At 38.0% G+C, this 13,166-nt stretch overlaps 1 protein-coding gene across 2 annotated transcripts in view; it reads left to right on the top strand.

Annotated features, from left to right (window-relative positions):
• DCP1B (decapping mRNA 1B) overlaps positions 1-13,166 on the top strand; it is a 54,340-nt gene that overhangs the window by 13,448 nt on the left and 27,726 nt on the right. For both annotated transcript variants that reach the window (XM_026678690.2, XM_026678689.2), the window contains exon 4: positions 12,039-12,105. In XM_026678690.2, the coding sequence (XP_026534475.2) occupies positions 12,039-12,105 (67 nt within the window). The remainder of the gene's footprint in view (positions 1-12,038; positions 12,106-13,166) is intronic.

Below are 13,166 nucleotides of genomic sequence, written 5' to 3'. Positions count from 1 at the left end.
TTTGCATTTGGAACAGATTTCTTTTCAGGTGGGGAGGGGGAGTAGAACTTCTTAGCATCAGAGCGTGTTAATAATAGTATACGAAATACTAATGATCTGATGGTCATTTCAAAAAATCCTTTCTTAGTGAGCACCTAGAAGCCAAGAGGAACATATGTGCCAAATTTCAAGTTTGTAGGCTTTACGGTTCTGGAGATTTTGTGATGATGCATGAGAAGTATTTTGCTTTTATATACTGTATATAGAAGATTTGGCTGGCATATCAACTCTTGAAGAAGTTGAGAAAAATTACATTGTCTTCTAGATCAGGGGTCTCCAACCTTGGCAACTTTAAGACTTGCTGGCTGAGGAATTCTGGGAGTTGAAGTCCACAAGTCTTAAAGTTGCCAAGGTTGGAGACCCCTGTTCTAGATGACTAATGTTTCAATAGGATAAAATATATGTAGTGAGGATTGAATTGTGCAATAATTGGTGCAGCAAACATCCAAATAAGCAGGGATTAACACCAGGCAAACAATCCAGCAGAAAACAATACCTTCTTCAATGATCTACCCAAAAGAAAACCAAACAGCACCCCCACTGGCAGGGCAAGTTTAAAAACAGATAGCAAATCTGATGTTACTTAGTTGGGTAATGCAACATCTGCAAGCAAAGCTCAGAGAAAACCAAGGACTTTACAAATATGTTTTTCTTCACAGATTTTCCACCCTTAAATATATATTAAGTAAAATATATTTAAGACGGCTGGTCCCTCATCCAAGTAATAACACTTCTAGATTTTCAAGATCAGTCAAGGTCATACTGCTATCCTAGCTGGGTCAAATAAAACAAAAATATGGTAATTAAGGGCTTTTTGTTGTATTTTCTCATGTTATGAAAGAACTGCATATATAGACAAAGGGCTTGACAGATATCTCAGTTTAATATGCTAAGATGTAATCTTCTGAAAGCAATCTTGTTTACCTTTATTGTTAATTACTTAGAATATATTGTTTGCTGTTTTCCTTCAGTGAATACTTTCCCTATTCCAATTCAAAATGTTTATTTAAAAACAGCTTCATTTCATCTGTAAGTATAAATAAACTCAATAATAGCTGTTTTCTTGGTCTAGCTAACTGTAGCTGGGAAGCAAAATTATTGCTTACTGTAAGAAAATTGCCTTTTTATGACCTGTTATTAAATTGGCTAGTACTTAAATTCTATGAACTATATTTCTGTTATGCATAATTTTGACTAACAGTATGTCTGCATTTTAATGCTGGCTAACTAGTTCTTCATATGATAAAATGAGAATGTGATATTTTAAATAAAATTTTAGAAATAAGTAATTTTAAAAAGTAGGTGGATTATTCATTGGAAATATGTGATATAAATTAAGAGTTGGCATTGCATAGACCTGGTGATTTTGGATTAAAACTCACCAATCACTGTTGGCTAAGCTAGTTAACTCTGGTGAGAATTGTAGTTTCTTGACATTTAGAGAGCATGCACTTGAGTGCATTATTATTAGATTTTTAATGGTTAGTTATGAATTCTAAGAGTTGAAGTCCACAACATCAAGATGTCATGGTTGAGAAATACTGTTTTAATGATTTGAAGAGAAGAGTTTAATTGATACGGGCTTTGCAAAGCACTTTTTAAAACACTTTGCAAAAATTAGTGGCTGCATCAAAATATTTGTGTAGCTTTGCAAAAACTCTGGTAATCAGTTGAACTTCTTCTGTACCATAAACCTGGATTTTAAGGAGAGGTGGATGTAACTCTATTCAGAACACACTCTATAGTTAATAATGTTTAGTCACAGGAACGCTGTGAAATTAGCTTGCCAGCAATATTTCTTTAGTTCTAAACATTACTTGGATTAGAGTTGTTTCAATAGTTGATCCAGCTGTTGCATTTTCAAATTAGTAGAAATGATTGATGGGTTCTTAAACAGCTGTCCTGCATATGCTGTTTTTTTCTTGCTCAGTTTTCTTATTCCATAGCAAGAGCTTGTTAACCACACATTTCTCCCAGAATCTTATTTCAAGTTGTGAAGTGTCACACAATAATAAAGTTCTCTGGTTGCAATCCACACAAAGTTTTTTGAATAGCAAAATGATAACCTTAGTGAATAATTGACCTGCATAAATGAGATGGTTTAGCAAGCCATCTCTAATACATTTCACTTAGATTTCAGATTGGGTTAACAAGTAACATTGATTTTAGGTGGGTATTATGAGAAGTAAATAGGTGGAATATACAATACTTTTTGCTGTCTTCCTTATATAAGTCTGAACAGCATTATGATAAAATAGTTAAGAGTGGAATATTTTCTAAGCAAAAGCTCAGAGGCTAAAAAATACAGAATTGTGTATGCTTTTCAACTGATCTTTCAAGGCACATACAGGTAGTCCTCAACTTATGACCACAAGTGAGCCCAAAAATATGTTGCTAAGTGAAACATTTTTAAGTTTTGCCCCGTTTTACAATCTTTCTTGCTACAGCTGTTAAGTGAATCATTGCAGTTGTTAAATTAGCGACACGGTTGTTAAGTGAATCTGGCTTCCCCATTGACTTTGCTTGTTGGAAGGTCACCAAGGCGGATCACATGGCCCTGCAAACATCATAACTATGCACCAGTTGTCAAGTGCTTAGGATTAAGGTGCCCGAATTTTAATCACGTGACCATGGGGATGCTGCAAGGTGAAAAATGGTCATAAGTCACTTTCTTTTTAGTGCTGTTGTAATTTTGAATGGTCACTAAATGAATTGTTTTAAGTTGAGGACTACCTGTAGTACTTTTCAACCGTGGCAATTACAGGTGTTACTGCTCCAAGACTCAAGCTTTTCCTCTCTGAAAACTCAAGGTTAGTGACACCATCTAGGATTTTAAAAAAACAGGTACTGTAAAGGAAAACCTGTCTACTTGACATCTTAAAGAACTGCTATGTGTGACCTGCAAACATGATAGATTAACTAGTCTCAGCAGTTTTGTGTATAGTGATAAAAATACCAAACCAACAGATGTTTCGTTTCCTTTATTTCTATATAGATTATACCTAATTCAGATGTAAATCTTGTAGCCTACAACTTCATGCTTTAATACTGTATCAGAGTAAAACTCTGCCATGTGAGAAGAGATGAATTCAAGAGCCTAAGATAACAAAAGTATGCAGACTGTCAGCAGTTAGTACCAGTTTTGCATTGGGCATTTTTTCCAGCTTCATTGGAGGTTTCTAACCCATGGGAAAGATTATGTGATGGAATTTTATTTTAGTTTTTAAGGTTTTTTTTTAAAGCTGTGAGAGAGACTCATACAAGCAATTAATGCATTTAAAAGCTTTTCCCCCTTCATCAAGTTCGGCACATAGGGGTAACATTTCAGTTTGTTTGAAAATGTGGGGGGTTGTGTTGGTGTTGGAATATACTACTAGGTGGGAGAATTCTAGACATTTCTTAAAGATAAGATAGACCACATTAAGCAGACAGTAGTGGAAGTTGGAATACCACTTTATTTTTTTAAGAAGGGTATTTCAAATGTCTTTCTATTTGAATCCTTACGGACAGAAGTGATTTTATGCAACAAGATAAAAATCAGTCAAAATTTGGTGTGACTTTACCTGCTGAGTACTATTGAAATATGAAATATGAAAAAAACAGTGTGATATTTGAAAATCAATCTTGTCTTACATCTTTAAAAGATACTGCTGCCGTTCCTTAGGCTAATGTTATGTTTAAATCACACAAAAAATGTGTAAGAGGCACAAATTGCAATTTTAAATTTAAAAAGAATAAATGGGAAGGCCTTGGAGAATGACAAGCTTCAAAAGAATAACCAGGTTTTTTTTTCAGCAGAGAAAATAGAAACAAAACTGTACATGGAATTGATGCACATGAATTTTTAATCTTAAAATGTATAAATCTCCTCTTTTGAATTAAGTTATAGCCTGTATGTTCTAACCCCAAGTATATTAGACAGCGCAAAACAATTCTTTATTTTGATATATGGCAGTATATCTCTGTTACTATAATATTGTAAAGTCTATAATTTATTTTCATATTCCCTTAGCAAATTCACTGTAGTATCTTCTCTGGATAGAAGCGCATTCATATTAATTAATGTTTTGATTTGCTGAGCCTGGATTGCTCTGAAGACAACTATTAGAAAACGTATAAACTAAACTTTAAACATGGCCCTTCACTACCCCAAAACAGAATTTGAACAAAATATGCCACCATCAAATAAGGATTTTATTTTTGTAAAACACGTTACTTTGAATCCTTACCTCCAGGTGGAATATAGAAGCAGCTGAGTTGAGTTTCATGAACCATCTTGCCTGCATATTTCACTCCAGGTTCCCCTGGCTGATGTGTAGGTAGCGGACGATATGCTGACGTTGCTTTCCGAACGAGAGTCTGAAACATCTTCTTCTGAATTCACAATCCAGATAGAATAAAATGAATAAATAGGAACGGTGCTCTAACTTAATGCTACGCAAAAATTGCTATCTGGTCAAAGTAGTCAGATTGCCACAAAATATGTGATAATAGCCAAATTGGGTTAATGTTCCTCCTCCCCAAATACTATTAGTAAGGCACTTGAAGTAAAGTTCTGTGCATGTTTTTCTTTTTCTTTTCTTTTTAGGTTTTCCTTCCAGACTGTTCTTTAAAGTCTGTGCCTTATGGTTGCTTGCAGTCCCTTTCTCCTTCTGCTAGTTTTCCGGGAAAACTTATATTGAGAAGTGGAGTTAATGGACTCCATCTGCCTGTCAGTTCATCACCTCCCTGAGCCATGGAGGCCTCTGGTTGTCATACATCATCACCACCTTGGCAGTTTCTGATAACATAGCCTTGTTTTTGAAGATAGAGTTTTTGGGTTTTCTGGGTTTCAACTAGTAAGAGAACATATTTTCCCCAAGCCATAAGTTGTACATAAAGATATCGGAAGCAGAGCAATTGAGTTATGACGTAAGCCCAGGGAACTTATTAAGTCAACATGCAATGCAGATCGTGCAGGGGCATTTCCTGATCCTTACATCTACGTCCAATATGCCTTGATATAAAGGGTTTGTTCCAGGGAAGCGCCTTCACATATTTTTTCCAGCAATTAAAAAAAAAAATAAGTGAAGGGTAGCATCCCCTTAAAAGGAAAGGCATGCAGTCCATTTTGTAATGTGCAACCTTTCTAGTGAAATTATCTTGAGGTTGCAAGTGGCTTCACAGACTGAGCTCAGAAGATGGTAAAGAGGCTTAGTTGTTTGTTTCTTGGGAACATAAATCATACAGTGGCCAGTACGGCCTTTGCTTTATTTTAAGACTTCACAGATTGATGAATGCAAGTATATCTCGTCTCCTCCAGATCAGAGGGAGCCTTCTTGTAAAAATATTCTTTCTTTTTGTATATCCTAACAGGCAGTGGTGGGATTCAATTTTTTTTAACTACCGGTTCTGTGGGCGTGGCTTGGTGGGAGTGGCAGGGGAAGGATACTGTAAAATCTCCAGTCAGAGGTGGGATTTGCCGCTTCTCCAAACTACTCAAAATTTTCGCTACTGGTTCTCCAGAAATGGTCAGAACCTGCTGAATACCACCTCTGCTAACAGGCCTCTGGGTTTTGTTTGAAATTTCCCTTGTTTCCGTTTTTAGATCAGAATTTAAAGGACCTTTAAATTTCAGGGACCACTTTGCTCTTTCTGAGCCCATGATCTTGGGATATATCCATCAACGGGTTTTTTCACCAAGAAGAAGAAGCCACAGTGCAGCATTATTAAGTCAGTGCGTACTCTGATATCTGTGTATTGTCTTCTACTTACAGCCACCTATCCACCACAGATGTCCTGGTTATATAGGGAGATTTCTAATCTATATCTGGTTATATTTGGGCAAGATGCACTTGACTTGTTTTGTGACTCTGTTTTAAGTCTTTCTCTCTGGATCCAGAATGTGAAGTGTGTTAAGTGGTATTTGGCACCCATTAGAGAATATGCAGCTACACCTAAGTGTGGTCAAGTGCATTGCGAAATAATAAGGCTCTTCATCACGTAAAACAGCGGAAGATGTGCCCTACTGATAATACAGTATTTGAGCTTGTTAAGGAGATGAGGAAACTTGGAAGCGTTACTTTCTAAGTACAGTACAGGTAGTCCTCAGGTCATGAGAGGTCATTTAGCAATGGTTCAAAGTTACACCAAATCCCTCAAAGGTACTTATGACCCAGTCCCAAAGTTAGGTCTGTCGCAGCATTTCTGGGGTCATTCATCCTTGTGACTGACTGCAGAGGCACTGCAACATATCCCGTCCCTTTCTATTTCCTCTCCATCCTGCCATGTCAGGTCCCCCAGGCACTGGGTCTGCTTTGCCCCTCCTCTCCTCCCCACCCACTAACCCATTACCAATTGCTCACCTACCTTTCGAAGGTCTCCAGAACTCTGAAGGTTGGGGTACAGAAGGAGGACATTGCCACTCCATTGCTGGGCCATGTAGGAGAATTCCACCAGCGGCCATCACTGAGGGGAGGGAAGGCTGGTGACTAGCGAGGAAAGGAAAACCCAAGAGCTTTGCTAGCCTCTCAGAAGAAGACAACTGCTTGTGGAATGGTGCCATGAGGCCCAGCAATGGAGCGCCTTATCCTCCTTCTGAATCCCAACCTTCTGAGCTCTGGAGACTTCGAAAAGTAGGTGAGCAATTGATGACAATGGTGGTGGTGGTGGGAGGGGCGGGGAGGAGGCCCAAGAGGCTGTGGAGACCGCAAGGGGTGGGGAGCGGAACATGGGGTATTTCAGGGTGGAAGCTGGAGTAGGTGCCTGGGATGGAGACTCTCCTACCCCTGAGGCACCTCATATTCTACTGAATGACCCGCACATTTGTTTTAACAAATGTATTGAGGGTAATAGGGATGGGGACTTGTTAAATGTGGTGGTTCACTTAAGGCCCTCCCAACTTTTGATTTAAATGGGCAGGATCCATTATGGTTGTAACTTGAAGATTACCTCTATTAGTAATGAATTCTTCCCACCAGAGGTGGTATTTAGCAGGTTCTGACCAGTTCTGGAGAACCGGTGGCAGAAATTTTGAGTAGTTCACAGAACCGGCAAATACTGCCTCTGACTGGCCCCGCCCCCATCTATTCTCTGCCTCCCGAGCTCCAGCTGATTGGCTAGGTCTTCTTTTCTTGCCCTGCACAGGAGAACGGAGCTGGAAAGCAGGTTAGTGGGGTGGGGAGCAGGGATGGGATCTGACAGGGTTAACTACCAGTTCGGTGATTTACAAGGTTCGGTGATTTACGGTGTGCTTCCCTGCACGCTGCTGGCGTGTGCCTGTAAATCGTCATCAGCACGCTGCATGCAGAGGAGCAGTCTTTGAAAAAGCCCTTTTTTCCTGCTTTTTTAACTGCATCTGTGCCTCGCACGGCAGCTGAAGTTGAAAAAAAGCAGGAAATAAAGGTCAGGTAAGAGCTGGGTGGGCGGGTGGGCAAAAACATCAGCAGACATAGAACCGGTTCTATGTCTGCTGCTCTTCAGAGCTGCCAGTTCTACAGAGGTGGACAGAACCGATAGAAACCCACCCCTGGTGGGGAGGGAATGGAGATTTTACAGTATCCTTCCCCTGGAGTTGGGTGGGAATGGAGATTTTACAGTATCCTTCCCATACCTACCAAGCCACACCCACCAAGCTATGCCATGCCCACCAAGCCACATCCACAGAACCAGTAGTAAAAATTTTTGAATCCCACCGTTGCTTCCCAGAAGATGAAAGATGGAAATTTTATCTGGATCTTGTTCTGGCCAAAGAAGATTTATTTGTTTAATAAACAAATAAAATAGAAGGAAGATCAGCCACAGTTGAGAAACAAGTGTCAGTCTGTCTCTCCAACTTGGCTTCTGGTTTGTTTTCTTGCTTGTCTGAACATGGAATAGGCTTGTTCTCATTCCTAGCAAAATGTTTTTGCTTTGTCTGCTTTAATAGGCACTAGGATCCCTCCTGTGAATACAATATGGTCTATTTTTCTTCTTCCCTTTAGACTTACGTTGATGGGTAGCGTACTGTTTGTTCCAGATATGACTTGCATTAATAGGACCCTTTAGATATAGTTCTATTTTAAGAGAGTCCTTTTTTCCAGTATTTTAGGTCAGAAGTTTCAAGCAATTGGATGATTTGGTTTATGTTATGATAAATAGAAAGGGATTGAGTCATACCTTGTGTGGTTTTAACTTTATTGGAAAAAGTTATAGGGAAATACATTATAAAAATTTCTTATTAGAAACATTTATTGTAGAAATAAGCTTATTCTTGGATTTCCCAAGGACCTTATAAATAACAATGAACATTTTTTCCTATATCCCCCATTTTTGTATTCAAAAAGAACACAACTAGCAGATGCCTCTGTTCGCATAGATTTGATCAACTCATGCAGAAACATCACGTCTGCTTTTCCATATGGCAACTGGGTTCATATGTTGGGTAGAACCAAGGTTTATTTATCCATGATTTATTGAATAAACTATAATTACTTTATAGTTTGAACAGCAAGCTAAACAACAAATCACAATTTATAAATCACAGTAATTGATTCACACAGCATTCCAAGCCAAAACCAAATTACATCATCAATGCAATATTTATATCCGGCCATTGTGAAAAAGCAGTGATAGGCTCCCCTGTTTTTTGTGTTCATAGACTTTTCCTCTAATTTGGTATATATTTAGAGGTACATTTGATATTCCTTGAATTATATTTCTGCCTCATATGGATAATAAGAAAGGAGGCTTGAAGTCAATTACCTGTTGGCAAAATTCCAGTTAATATCTTTTTTAAAAAAATCAGATGACTTTTTGACTCTTTTTACCTATGAAAAAGTATTTTTGATAAAGTTGTATCAGCAATGGAAGATATCTCTGAAAAGGTGTAGTTTATGATCGAGAAACTAATCTAATCTAAACTAAACTACTGTAGGGTGGTACAGAGCCCCTCAGTGAGGCAGATGGGCGGTTAATAAGTTTCATAAAATAAAATAAAATATAAAATAAAATCAGTCCTAGAGTAAGTGGAACCACTTTTTATTTCTTTTCTTATTTAATTTATATATTTTATCATTATTTTCTTTTCTTTTACTTGTATTTTTACATTTTATTATCTAAAAGAAGATATAATAGGAAAACTCTACCTCTTCCTTCCTAAAAAAACAACAGCTGAAGTTTTTTTTCTTCAGCAGGAGCGGTTGTTTCATAGTTCCTTTTACTGATTAGAAAGACTTGTATATTTTAAAAAGCATAGTGTTTTTTTTCAGCAAGTACTAGAACTTGAACCAACTTTGGATTCACAAACTAAGCAAGATTGGGTGTAGTTGATACTTGGAAGACAGATCACTGGGGATTCCTAGGACTGTAGACTAAACAAACAAAGCAACAACAAAAATTAGAAGACAGGGACAAATCACTTCTGTAGTGTTGTCAAGAAAACTGCATGGATGCATGGTGAAAGTTATTGCATAGTCAGGGACATTTCCCCCCTCTTATTATTTAATTATTATTTTTTTAAAGAAAAGACACAGAGCTTTTGTTTGTTTGTAGCTGCAGCATCAAAGAATCCTCAACCAAAGAAAAATGCAATTATTTTTCAAGCAAAATACTTCCCTCTAACTATAAGAGTGAGTAGACAGGATTGCGGAAGCCCGTATGGGAGAGATGGAGAAGAATGGACAGGCTGGGAAGTTTCAAGTCAGGTTGGGGAAGGCAGTAAGGATAGAGAGGATAGGGAAGTTGGGGAGACATCGGGAAATACTGAGGACTTAAATTTAGCAGAGGAAGACAATGAGTGGATCAAGAAGATTGAAGATGGCAGGAGGAGGCAAACCATAGCATAGGACAGAAAGTGGTAAACAAGGGTCTGCCTGCCTACCTACCTACCTATCTACCATCTATCTAGCTACCTATCATCTGTCAATCATCTATCATCTGTCAATTATCTGTCATCTATCATCTGTCAATCATCTATTATCTGTCAATTTTCTCTGTCTTTCTATCTATCTATCTATCTATCTATCTTATCTTATCTTATCTTATCTTATCTTATCTTATCTTATCTTATCTTTCTATCTATCTATTTATCTTATCTTATCTTATCTTATCTTATCTTATCTTATCTATCTATCTATCTATCTATCTATCTATCTATCTATCTATCTATCTATCTATCTATCTATCTATCTATCTAATGCCGATATTACCCAGGAGACTACAGTGCTAATACAGAGTACTTATTTGGCTGCCTTAAGTCTGCTACCCATTCGGTTCACACTTGCGCAAGAAAGATGAACAGCATCCTGCAATGTCATCCGAGACTTTCTCTCTCCACTGAAGTCACCTTGCAAACGGGTGTCACATCCGGGAAGGTTCAGTGCTGGCAGGGATCTGACGTCCGCCACAAAGCACCAGCTCGTCCTCCCACCAAAGTAGCACTTATTTACCTACTTGCATATGACATGCTTTTGAACTGTGAATTTGCACTCCCAAGTAGTCCTCGATTTACAACCATTCATTTAGTGGCTGTTCCAAGTTACAACGGCATTGAACCAAGTGACTTATGACTGTTTTCACACTTACGACGGTGGCAACATCCCCATGATCTGATCAACATTCTGACCCTGGGCAACTGGCATGTATTTATGGCAGCGTCCTGGGGTCGTGTGATCAGCTTTTGTGATCTGATAAAGGCCACAGGGAAGTCTGATGAAGTCTGTTGTTAACCGTATTACTAACTTAACAACTGCAATGATTCACTTGACAACTGTGTCAAGATAGGTTGTAAAATGGGGCAAAACTTGCTTAACAACTGTCTTGCTTAGCAATGGAAATTTTGGGCTCAGTTGTGATTCTAAGTCAAGGACTACACTACAGGACAGTATATGGGACATAAAGCATTTTAGCCTGATCCCACTGAGTTATTTTTTAATTGTTGATATAAAGCAGGGGTCAGCTTTAAGATTTGTGGACTTCAACTCCCAGAATTCTTCCTCCAGTCATGTTAACTCAGGAATTCTGGGATTTGAAGTCCACAAATCTTAAATTTGCCAAGTTGGAAGACCCTTGATATAAAGTATATTGGTCTCTTAGAAAACTCTACTACGGGGCTGAGATTTGTAGAGCTTGAGTAATACAACTGTTAATAATGGAATGGACATAGAATTTGAAAGGTTAAAACAAATGGAACAATAATAATGGAACTCATTTAACAGGAAGCACATAGAAATTTTGGGTCCCCCCCCCCTTCTGTATAGGTGGATATATATTTTAAACGTAACCTTGGGCCCTATTATTTCACTTTTGTAAGAAAGCCTTTAGGGCAGGGGTGTCCAACCTTGGCAACTTTAAGACTTGTGGACTTCAACTCCCAGAATTCCTCAGCCAGCTTTGCTGGCTGAGGAATTCTGGGAGTTGAAGTCCACAAGTCTTAAAGTTGCCACGGTTGGACACCCCTGCTTTAGGGTCTCTATATGGATCCTAGGACCATTTTAAGGAATAAAGATTATGCTTCGGAATGTCACTTTGGTTTGCAAAATGATAGCTTCCCCTTTTTAATTGAAAAATAGAATAATGGGGATATTGAGTATGGTAAGTATTAAGATGGGTTCCAGAAATAGAGGAAGAAAACATACCAAGGCAGAGTATGATGAATGGACGAAATTCATGGATGAAGTCTAGTCGTTTCCTAACAGAATAGTTTTCCAGGCAGGTTAAAAGAGAGTATTCTGGAACTATGCAAGACGTTACTATGAAGAGAACAGTTCATTGTGAACAGCAGAGTGGGGGACTTTTCACCCAGTCAACTGGATCTGGCTGCTAGAAATGTTGTGAATGCATGTCTGCATCGTATAATAAATGGTAAATCGAGTAGTAGAATAGAAACTAAATTGCAACTGTTTGAATTTTATAGTCTTATTTTTAAAGCTTTAGAATCTTCTCTGCAAGCAACGTTCATTGATTCTCGTTAATGCCAAAAAGGGCAGCTGGTGTACATGAGGCTCTGTTGTTCATCATCTGTGTTTGATGTGCATTTACAGTGTCCATTTATGGAATTTGGTTTTACGATAAGGAAGAATGCCAAAGAATTGCAGAGCTGATGAAAAAGTAAGTGCCAGTTGGCAAAGATGGACTGACAGGGTGGGGGTGGAGGGGCAATGGTAATCTTTTTTTTTAATGTTATGTCACCGTTACTGTAATACACTTTTTAACATTAGCCTCTTTTAGATTGAGATTGCTGACATAGAGACATAGAACATATTAAAGCAGAACATCAACCAAAGTTATGGTCTTATGAATGTTTCTACACAGGAATAAGTCTCTTTGAAAATGTTTATGGAGATTCTCAATTATCCAGGGCATGGTTGTCCCAAAAGTGCTTCCTGGATTAGAAGTGAAACATCTTCAAGGAAAAACCAAGAAAGTCCAGTTGTCTCTTGAAAAAGTACTTTTGGGTCTCTTTGAAAAATGACATTTACTCATGAATCAATCTACATACAATTACATTATAAAAAGCATTGTTTCATTTTGTTGCTTTGGAGCAGTAAAAATATTCCTGGCACACAATCATTTTTGCATTTCATTTTTAATGGTTGAGTGGCTGTTGATCTTTGCTCTGATAAATAGAAAAGTATGCATATTTATACTTTGAATCTCAATTGAATGCAATAAATATTATTGCATAGAGATACTCCCTTTTTCCAATTAGATCAGGTTCCTTGTGTTAATTCTTCTAATATGGATATACTTTTTAAAATGCATTTAAAGTGATGGATAACCGTACAATATACAAACAGTCACAAATAGCCCTGCAGGCTCTAACCAAAGATTCAGCATCTTTTTCCTTACAGAGAAGAATCAGATGCTTTCAAAAAACCCACTAAGAATATATGAAGGAAACAGGTTCTGTCATTTCCCACTTCCTAAGGACATGATGTCCAGCAACAGAGATTCTCTGACCATAGTAGTTTCAGATAGCTATAATAAGCCAGTTCTCTATGAATGTCTCCTAAACACCCCCCAAGTCATACCAGCCAAACAATCATCTGTAATCTTGTGGTAAATAAGCTCAGTATGTCTCATGTCAAATAGTTCCTTTGGCCTGTTGTTGAACTGGCTCCTAGTTGATGGCTTCACATTCTCCTATTATGGGAGTAAGTAGGAGACTC

The sequence above is a fragment of the Notechis scutatus genome, chromosome 6, assembly GCF_049901735.1.
Source record: "Notechis scutatus isolate UNSWTSFEM ecotype Mainland chromosome 6, rNotScu1.2, whole genome shotgun sequence".
Classification (NCBI taxonomy): Eukaryota; Metazoa; Chordata; class Lepidosauria; order Squamata; family Elapidae; genus Notechis; species Notechis scutatus.
The sequence above is the reverse complement of the archived record's forward strand: the minus strand, read 5'-3'. Positions and strand labels throughout refer to the sequence as shown.